This window comes from Echinops telfairi, unplaced genomic scaffold (genome assembly GCF_000313985.2).
Source record: "Echinops telfairi isolate 266 unplaced genomic scaffold, ASM31398v2 ScPeMD7_22;HRSCAF=79, whole genome shotgun sequence".
Lineage (NCBI taxonomy): Eukaryota > Metazoa > Chordata > Mammalia > Afrosoricida > Tenrecidae > Echinops > Echinops telfairi.
In genome coordinates, this window is record NW_022103919.1 from 15,126,897 (window position 1) to 15,136,745 (window position 9,849).

The window sequence follows — 9,849 nt, forward strand, 5'->3', positions numbered from 1 at the left end:
ATGCCCTTTGCCTCCTAGCTCGTTTCTCTATTTCCTTTTACTTTCCTCTTGTCCCACTATCATGTTCAGCCTTCATTTGGGTTTCAGTAATTCCTCTGTTACATTACCTCTGGTCACACCCTACCAGGTCTCCTAGGTCCTCCTCACCCATCTGTAGTCCATTGGACATCCCCTTACAGAAGGGTCACAAGGAAAAGACAAGCCAGTCAGGGTGCAGTATAGCACCGATGAAATATACAACTTTCCTCTAGTTCTTTAATGCTTCCTCCCTACCACTATCATGACCCCAATTCTACCTTACAATTCCAGCTAGACCAGAGCATGTACAGAGCTGGAAACACAAGGAATCCAGGACAAATAAACCTCCTAGGATCAATAATGAGAGTAGTGATACCAGGAGGGTAAAGGTAAGGTGGGAGCAAAAAGGGGGAACCAATCACAATGAGCTACATATAACCTCCTCCCAAGGGGACGGACAACAGAAAAGTGGGTAAAGGGAGACATCGGTCAGTGTGAGACATGAAAAAATAAATATATAAATCATCAATGGTTCATGAGGGAGGAAAGGTGGGGGAGGGGGAAATGAGCTGATACCAACGACTCAAGTAGAAAGAAAATGTTTTGAAAATGATGATGGCAACATATGTACAATGTGGTTGACACAACGGATGGATGGATGGATTGTGATAAGAGCTGTACAAGCCCCCCAAAAAAATGATTTAAAAAGAGCAAAGACACAAAGACCTTTTCTCAGAGCCCTGGGACGGAAAGCCTCCCCAAATTAAACTTCGAGCCTCTTAAACTGTTCAAGAAATCACCTGTGGTATTCTTTTCTTAATTGTAGCAATACGTAACTACGACAGGCTGGCATGAGCAGTTTATTATCTTTTGAACAGATACATGATCAAGTTCCTCTCTAGAAAGGTGGCAGCAATTTACAATCCCATCTAAAGTGTACGAGTGTTACTGTTTCATTGAGCTGGTGCCATCTTTTGATGCTGATCGTTGCTTTAAAATTCTTTGTTCACTCAGAGGAGGGGAGATATGATATACTTACCTCGTTTGCAATTGCCTAACTACTTGTGAGGCTGTCTATTGTTCACCTCGTAATCAAATGACCTTTGCTTTTGGAGCCGGTTTACACACTGTAAGCCCTTTTCTATTAGGATTTCAGTATTTGTTTGTAGAAACGTGTTCTAAAGGCAGAAACACGTCTGAAAACAATTTTACAACTAGTTCAATGCTTACTTAATCATCTTTCTCATTAGGAGGTAAAGAAAAGGGGGGTGGGGAATCCTGATTCTAAGTCCAGAGAAGAGAACAGTGAATTAAGGAGGCACACTGGTTTAGTGCTTGGCTGTTAACCACAAGGTCAGCAGTTCGAACCCACCAGACGGAAGGAGGGAGACTGGCAGTCCACACAGCCTTGAAAACCCTCTAAGGCAGGATGACTCTGCTTTAGAGGGGTCCCGGTAAATATGAATCTACTGGACGGCAACACAGGTTTTTGTTTTCCCTTACAGCATTCATGGCTAAAAATAAAGAACAGCCTGTAAGAGTCTTGAAGTGAATGTCCCCTGTTATGAATTAACATAAATACTTCATGGTCAACTTATAAATCCATAATCTATTCTCTCCAAAGTGGAACTGCTCCTGGGGCTTTCCAAGACATACATCTTTACGAGAATAGTAAGCCTCCTCTGTCTCTCACAGAGGGACTGCTGGTTTCAGACTGGTGACCTTGCGATTACCAGCCCAACTGGTAACCCAGAATGCCACCAGGGCTCCTTCCTACTTTCTACCGGAAGGCAAGTGCTTCCTACCAGACTTTAACCTTTCGGCTTGAAAACCATGTTACCTTGAGGCGAAGGAAGGAGGTGAATTCTAAAAAGTACTTAGAAGCTTGTTTGCTTATGAAAGTGAAAAAAAATAAAAATAAAAAAGAACAAAAACAGCCGCTTGTATGGTGTTGTCTAGGAAGGCAGGCCACGAGGCTATTCAGAGGACTGTTAGGTTCAGGGAGGATTTGCTCGTGGGAGGGGCCCTAGTTACATAATGCCAAGACAGGGGTCAGTCAAGGGACAGCACTCCTAACATGCCCCAGCTAAAGAAAAAGCTATCATTCTTATGTGTTTAATTTTAAACAGAACACTGGGGAAATACTGACTTGGATTGCTGAACAGACCTCAGAAAGCCACAGAGACAGGTTTAAAAGACATCTAAGCGGGAGGGTGGGGAGGGGGGCTTCAGAAAGTTTGTAGGAAGTTTCTTCTTAGTACAATTTTCCAAGAATTCCTGAACCCTCCTTGTACTTAAACACATTTTAAGACCACCCGCATAGACAAAGAAGCTCTTGCGCTTGAAAAGGAAATGAGGTGCCATGTTTTACAGCATTACCAACTTACCATCGTACTGCAAAAATCCGTTTTTATCTGTCTCTATCTCAGACTCTGGCTAGGAGGGAAACAACAAAGTGCCAGTCAAAACCAGTGTACAGCGGGACTACGATTACACACTAAAGGGGTGCTAAGGGTTGGATGATGGTGACACATAAACTCCAACTATAAGCAGCAGCTCCTGGTGCGACTAGCTTATGAGCAACACCGTCACGTGGCGCTGGCTTGGAGATCAAGGGTCATCACTTAGCATACACACCCTTTGCACTCAGTTTAACCAGCTTTGCTAATAGAAGGCTCTTGGGGCCAAGTACACTACCTGGGAGGCTTTATAAATACCTTAAAGAAATCATCCTGGGAAATGACTCTGCAGTTTGTGAGGCATTTCTGCAAATTCTTAGCCAATGTTGTCTTCCCACCGTTGGTCACGCTGAACCAAAGGCAAGAGAAACAAGAGCCATGCAGGAAGGTGAATTACGACAATCATGAACAAAACGCGCAGGATGTGTGACAGCAAGCCCAGGGAAAATGACGAGCTGAGAAAAGTACCTCTTCAGCAGTGCCTGCTTGCTCGGTGGGCAAAAGCATGGGCCTACCCATGTCTGCGGTGGTGACGTGGCAGAAGGAAGGAGGGATCACTGGAGGAGAAAGTAGTCAGTTTTCACTGGGCAAGTGCACCGGGGAGAACTACACAATGCGGATACTGTGTTGGAAGCAAAAGGGTATCTGTTTGCAGCAAAATATTAATTCATAGCTCACTTTAATGGGAACAGTAGGAGCGATGCTTTAGTGCAAGCACATGAAGTTACAGGGAGTCCTGGTGCTGTAGTGCTTACACCCTGGGCTGCTAACTACAAGATCAGCAGTTTGAAATCACTAGCTGCTCCTTGGGAAAAATGATGACGCCGTCTACACTCTTATGAAGTTATTAAGATTTACATTCTCAGAAGCCCACAAGAACAGTTCTACTTGGACCTACATAGGGTTGTTACGTTGGAATCAATGGGATGTGATGGGTTTTATATAACATTACAAATGGTTGTCAGTGATTTTTTTTCAATGCACAAAATTAAGGTGTGGCTTCTTATAAGCCACCTACCATGGATTCACATCTTGTCCAGTATGCACCATGCCCAACCCCCTCATAACCCCACTTGTATTCTCAGAAGGTCAAGGTTTACTCTCAGAAATCCTAAGGCACAGTTCTACTCCAGTCTGTAGAGTAGCTCTGTGTCAGAACCCACTTGACAGCAGAGGGTGGTGTGTGTGGGGCCTCTGGTGGCTTATCACACCACATCACATCATATCACATCACATCACACCACACCACACCACATCACATCACATCACACCACATCACATCACACCACACCACATCACATCACATCACATCACATCACATCACATCACATCACATCACATCACGTTAGCTGTCAGTGACACGGCGAAGAGGACCCTGGTAGATTCCTCTCTGCATCTAAGTTCTCCAGCCCCCAGCCCCACACAGAGCACACAGAAGGTACTTTTCTACCCAGAGTTTGTTGGATCTGGGGTTTAAGCACCAGATCAGGTGTCTGCTTCCATAAAGATTTACAGCCTCAGAAATCCTTTGTGGAGTTACTATGAGACGGACAGGGCTCTGGCAGTGGGTGAGCACCAACAAACATGATTCTCTTCAGAAAGAGAGGCGTCCTTATCTATGATAATGATGGCATACATCATAGGTGGGTGTAAACCTATTTTTTTTCTATGGTTATCTTACAAAAGATAAGGATACACACACACACAGAACAAAGAGAAATGCCATTGCTGACAGAGGAAGATGCAGCTGCACATCTCAGAACACCAGAGCTGTTGCCAGAAGAGAGAAGCGGTGATAAAGAGCTATAGAAGGACCATTCTCCATAGCTATACCCTGATTTTGAATTCCAGACCCCTTGAAAGCCATCACTTGTGATATGTTTTATTATGGCAGCTCTAGGTAATTATTAGAGTTATGACTAGTACCCAGTGTACCTGGCACATAAGCATGAGGTCTAGTTCTAGGCAGAGGGTACTATTGTATTATGAAATGAGGGAAATTTTACACATGCAGAGTGAAAACTGGCTGGGATTCTGCAGTGGGCTTTACAAACCTGCCTCCCTAAGCTCTACCCTTTTCTTTGAGGTCTAATTGTGATTGGCCCCAATGTCAATCCGATTAACTCACCACACCACCTTGGCTGTCACTTACAAACCTAGAATTCAAATTTAGTTCTGACAATCCCTAAACCCTGCTCAGCAGGTGAAAGAATTGAACATGTTTTAAGATCAATCTAATAGAAGCGAGTAGGAAAGATGAGTAGGAGACTTGAACGAGGGGGTGAGTACTCAAATGAGGATGGTGGCAATGAGCGTGGATGGACAAGATACGTGCAATGAAGTAAGACTGGGTGGATTTGGCTCTGATCGGCTGAAAGGAAAGGCAGAGCTCTGACACTAGACCCATTTTATTGACTATGAGCCGAGCAAGGAGAACAGGAACAAAATACAGTCACACCTGGATCTCCCAAAGGTGACAAACTTTTGAAGTCTCAACCATTTCAATAATTCAAACCTCACTGCCACTGAGCGGTTCCAGTGCATAGTGATTCCATGAGCACAGGGCGGAACTGCTGCTGTAGATTTCCAAGACTGAAAATCCTCTCAGGATTAGAAATCCATGTCTTTCTCCCTTGGTAAAGCTGGTGGTTTTCAACTGCTCTCCTTGTAGTTAGCCTCCACACGCAGAACCGCCACACTGCCAGGGCGCCTACACTGATAATTAGGCCACGGATAATGTGAATGCAGGGTCTTGGGTGTCGAAAATGGTTTGCACTTGACTATAAACGGAAAGGCTGGCGGTTCAAACCAGTACTGTGGATGCAAAGGCCAAATGCCTACCCGCTACCATTGAGCCAATCCCAACTCAAAGACCTTCTACAGTGTTTCTGAGACTTGCCTGTAAGAATTCTGGTAAATCATTAGGGGAGCTGACAGCCTCATTTTCCTCCAGGGAGCAGCTGGTGGGTTTGCACCACAACCTTGCCACTAGCAGTGCAATGCTTAACAGCCTTACCAGGGCTTCTTACTGTGGAAGAAAAACCAAACCCAACTCACTGCCATTGAGCCGATTCTGCCTCAAGGAGGCTGGAGCACAGGGTAGAGCGGCTCCTACAGGCTTCTGAGACTACAACTCTTTATAGGAGCAAAAGCTTCTTTCTCCTACAGAGCAGCTGGTGGTTTTGAACGGCTCACCTTGAGGATTGCAGGCCACTGTGTGACCACTACACTGCCAGGGAGAAAGGCCTGGTGAATCGCTTAAAATGATAGCCATTACAGTAAACCATGGGGCATAGTTCTACCATGCAACACACATGGGGTCGCCATGAGCTGAAACAGACTTCATGGCAACGTGTCTGGCCTTTGGCTGGAATGTGAATGCACCCAGAAAGGGGAACCATTGAGGAGCAAAACAAAGGATGTCCTTCTTCATTGCTGCAATGTCTTATTTGCAGAGCTGTGCCTCATACCATGGGGTTGAGAGGGACCAGGTAATTCACAACACTTTTGAAAGGGAAAGGGGCATGATGAATAATTATGCAAGGTTAACAAGGTCTAGTTCAGGTAACCTAGGACATAGGGTTCCCTAAGGATGGGGGAAAGAAGCGAGGTCAAGTTGTTCTATATTTCATGTGCCCACAGAGGGGCCTCACAGGGCAGACCCGATGGATTTTCTCCTCCATCTTGCTGGAGGAGCACCCAGATGGGGAGGCATAAGTCAGCTCAAGCCATAGCAGTGTCAGGCACGGGCCCCGGTTTTAGCTCCTGAAAATAAATGCACAACTCTCTGTTTATATATATCTATATAAATGGGTATTTCTGTGTATAGAAACTCTTCCATTTCTGATTGGTGGCTCCATAACCAGATGCCACTGCTTGGTGTATTTCCCAGTGGCCTGCTCAACCCTGCTGCTCCCTTTCCCCCAGCCATGTTCACGCACAGCAGCCACGTGCATAGCTGAGTGTCTTCACCGCTGTTTACAGAAGACTTACCCACCGATTCCAATGACAAACGTTTTCATAATTGTCTTGGAAATCACACCTCCCTCAAATGCCCTACAAAAACAAACAAATAAAAATTTAAAGTTGCCTTCTGAGATGATATCTAAAGTGGTAGAATAAAGAATGGTTAAGTTAGGAAGGCCATGGGAGGCTGGGGAGGGGGGGACAGGGACGAGAGTCGTCTTTCGCTTATCACATTGCTGGATCATCAACACGCCATGGAAGTCTTCTGCCCCCTGGTTTCTGTCACACTCTTCCTGCGAGTGTCAACAACGGTTGCATGAACAGGATGTACCAACCAAGGTCAGGTGGGCTGAAAGAGCCACGGCCAAGCATGTGCCTTTGAATGTGTCTGTTTCAAGGAGAAGGAAGCGTTGCTAGGCCACAGCATGGCCCAGAGTTTGACACTCCCCTGAGCCAGGTCCCATTTCATCTGCAAGACTCAATCACCTGGTTGTGACCCATTGCTCCTGGCGCTGGTGAACGTTCCGAGTTGACGTCTCTTTGTCCGCTTCTGAAGGAAGTAGAAAGTCACTGCTGGTCAGAGATAAAACCAAAATGCCACACCCACTGCCATCGAGTCCATTCTGACTCGTAGCGGCCCACAGGACAGGGTAGAACTGCCCTTCCGGAGGCAGTTTCTGAGACTGTAAATCATTATGGAAGAAGAACGTCTTAACGACATTTCTCCCAAGCAGTGGCTGGGGGAGCAGAAATGCTGACATTGCAGTTAGCAGCCAATGTGTAACCCATACTCCACCAGTGCTACTTATACCCAGGCCAGCGTGGGCACACTTTTTTCCGAAATAGATCAGACATGTAGGTAATGTTATGTTGTCGTCAGGTGCTGTCTACTTGTTTCTATGCCATACTATACACAACAGAATAAAGCACTGCTCAGTCTGGTACCTAGCTCATAGGTTTGAACCCATTGTTGTAGCCACTGTGCCAATCCATGACCTTGAGGGTTTTCCTTATTTTCTCTGGCCCTCTACACCAACCATGATGTCCTTCTCCGGGGGTTGATGCCTCCTTAGATGTCCAGTGTACATGAGACCGTCCTTGCTTCTAAGCAGCATTCCAGCTGGATTTCTTCCAACACATAGCATTTGTTTGTGCTTCCTGCAGTGCACAGTAGATTTAAAATTCTTCATCAATGTGTTGCATTAAGTAGCATTCCCTATTTTATATCTAGGTCCTAATAGCCACTGCAATGGCTACACAACACTCACGGACAAAATTCATGATTCAAGTCGTTTATTCACGAAGTTAACAAATTGTAATGCCAGTGAGAAATGCTCAGGGTTGAGTGGTTTATCAGGACATGTTGCAAAGTTCTTTCAGGGCTGCTAATAAATGCCCAAGGGGGCATACCACTATGCTGTAAGCCTTAACCCAGAAGCTCCCTAGGGCCAGCAAACCTAGCTCCCTGAATTAAGTGCCCAGAGGCACCCCACTCCACAAGGCAGCCTCCTGCAGCACAAAAACAGGCAGCTCGACTTGCTCTGTGGGTTGGGAAGTCCACCACTCTGCTCCAGGTTCGGCCACTGCTCCTCTGATGATAACGGCTGTCTTCTGGATCCAGGGGTTCACTGTGCCGGGATCTCGGGTCCAGAGGAGCTTGCTGGTCATTCTTACTGGTTTTGAGGGCTCATTTTTTACACACAGCAGGCTGGCACTCTGGGGAATCCTGTTCACCTGACTCAGGTGAATACTATCAGTACCTTTTTACCAGCTATGCAGGACAAGGCCAATCGGTGAGAGTTTGAGACTTAGGCTAAAAAAGCAGCACTAAATGATTTACTGCCCGTGCAACCAACACGTTAATTCAAATGTGTCAATTCCTTTTCAGTCTTCCGTATTCATCCCCCAGCTTTTGCATTCACACGAGGCCATGCGTGTTCACATTAGAAATACATGCCATGTCCTGAGTCAGGCTTCCTACAGTGACATCTTGGCTTTGTACCGTTTACAGAGGTCTGTTACCGGCTTTGGACCATGCGATCTGTAGTTTGATTTCTTGACTGCTGCTTCCTGGGGAGTTGATTGTGGATCCAAGTAAAAGGACATCCTTGGGAGCTTCAACTTTTTCATTGTTTATCATACTGTTGCTGATCGGTTCAGTAGTGAGGATTCTTGTGTCTTTTATGTTGAGGTCCCCTATATTCTGTTAGGGAAAGGACCACCGCGTGACCCCTAGAGTTTCAGTTGGTGAATTTTCAGAAGTAGATCACTAAGCCTTGTTAACCTCAAGGTCTGCAATTTGCATCTCGGACACTCACAGTTCTACCTCGTCCTATTGGGTCGCTGTGAGGTGGTGTAGACTCAGTGGCAGCTGGTTTGGTTTAGTTCTACTCCCTTGATAGGGCAGCTGATTCCGTGCAACTCATTCAACTTTGCTCCCTTTTGGTAAACACGGAAATCTCCCCAGGCTGCCACGGAGATAAATCACTGTTACCTTTTATCAGAAACATTGGCGCTCCCTTTTATGTGGGTTTTGATCTAAACGGAAGCTTATTTTCAGTTTTTCTTTCCCCAGATATATACAATTGAAGAGTGTGATTTTAGAAATATGCAGACTACTTTCCTTTTCCGTTCAGCCCTTCCTCTAGTGGAGATTCCAGGGCCTGGCCAGGGATCTACAACGTGCCAGACAGGAAGCATTTTTCAGATTTGAGGCAGCCACTGCACACCGCCTTGATGATGTAGTGGCAACCACAGGCTAGACATGTAAGCAAAGGGGCATGGCTGGATTCCACTACAACTTTAGGGACCCACGAGTTTGAATTTCACATCATTTCCACGTGTCACAAAATCGTCTTTTGTGTTCTTTTCAACAACTTAAAAATGAAAAACAACCCCAAAACATTCTAATCCTTACTTGTTCCACTCCAGGGCTAGAGGCATGAGACTGCACTCGTGGAGATGAACTTGTTTGTGACACCGTCCCTGGTGACTTCTCCGGTCTCTTGGACGTAGGTAGGTAGCACTTCCAACTTAAGGATTATAAGAGGCATTAGAGCCCTGCGCCGTTGTTAGGAAAAATCCCCCCTGGGCGGGATATTTATGAGGCCGTTTGCTTGGTAAGAGTCTCAAGCGGGTATACAAGATCCAACCCGGTTCCAGAACAGGAACACCCCGGAAATCTCTCCAAGGCCCAGCAAGGAGGCACGAGGCGGCAGGCCAGGGTCAAGCAGGTACTCACTCACCTGACGCCAGTTTGAGTTCTCCCAAGCGGCGGGGGCGATTACCAAGCACGCGCTTGACACTAACCCTCGGCTAAGGAGAGGTGGAGAGCTCCTCTCCCACGCCCTGCAGGTGACTGACAGGGGGTCCCGGAGGTGACGTCCCCTCCGGCCCGGCAGGTAGC

The 9,849-nt window shown here is 46.3% G+C and overlaps 1 protein-coding gene across 8 annotated transcripts in view; it reads right to left on the minus strand.

Annotated features, from left to right (window-relative positions):
• The window catches only part of NMRK1 (nicotinamide riboside kinase 1), a 29,582-nt gene extending 19,749 nt beyond the window's left edge, over positions 1-9,833 (minus strand). For 6 of the 8 annotated variants that reach the window (XR_006679936.1, XR_006679934.1, XR_006679935.1 and 3 more), the window contains exons 1-5: positions 9,689-9,833; positions 9,361-9,475; positions 6,471-6,533; positions 2,736-2,826; positions 2,406-2,454 (exon numbers count right to left, since the gene is read on the minus strand). Coding sequence is in view for 5 of the 8 variants with exons in the window: in XM_045288567.1 (XP_045144502.1) it covers positions 2,406-2,454; positions 2,736-2,826; positions 6,471-6,533; positions 9,361-9,386 (229 nt within the window). In the remaining 3 variants the exon portion in view is untranslated. The remainder of the gene's footprint in view (positions 1-2,405; positions 2,455-2,735; positions 2,827-6,470; positions 6,534-9,360; positions 9,476-9,688) is intronic. The other 2 variants (XM_045288565.1, XM_045288566.1) reach the window with 2 other exon arrangements.
• Positions 9,834-9,849: the final 16 nt, after the last annotated feature.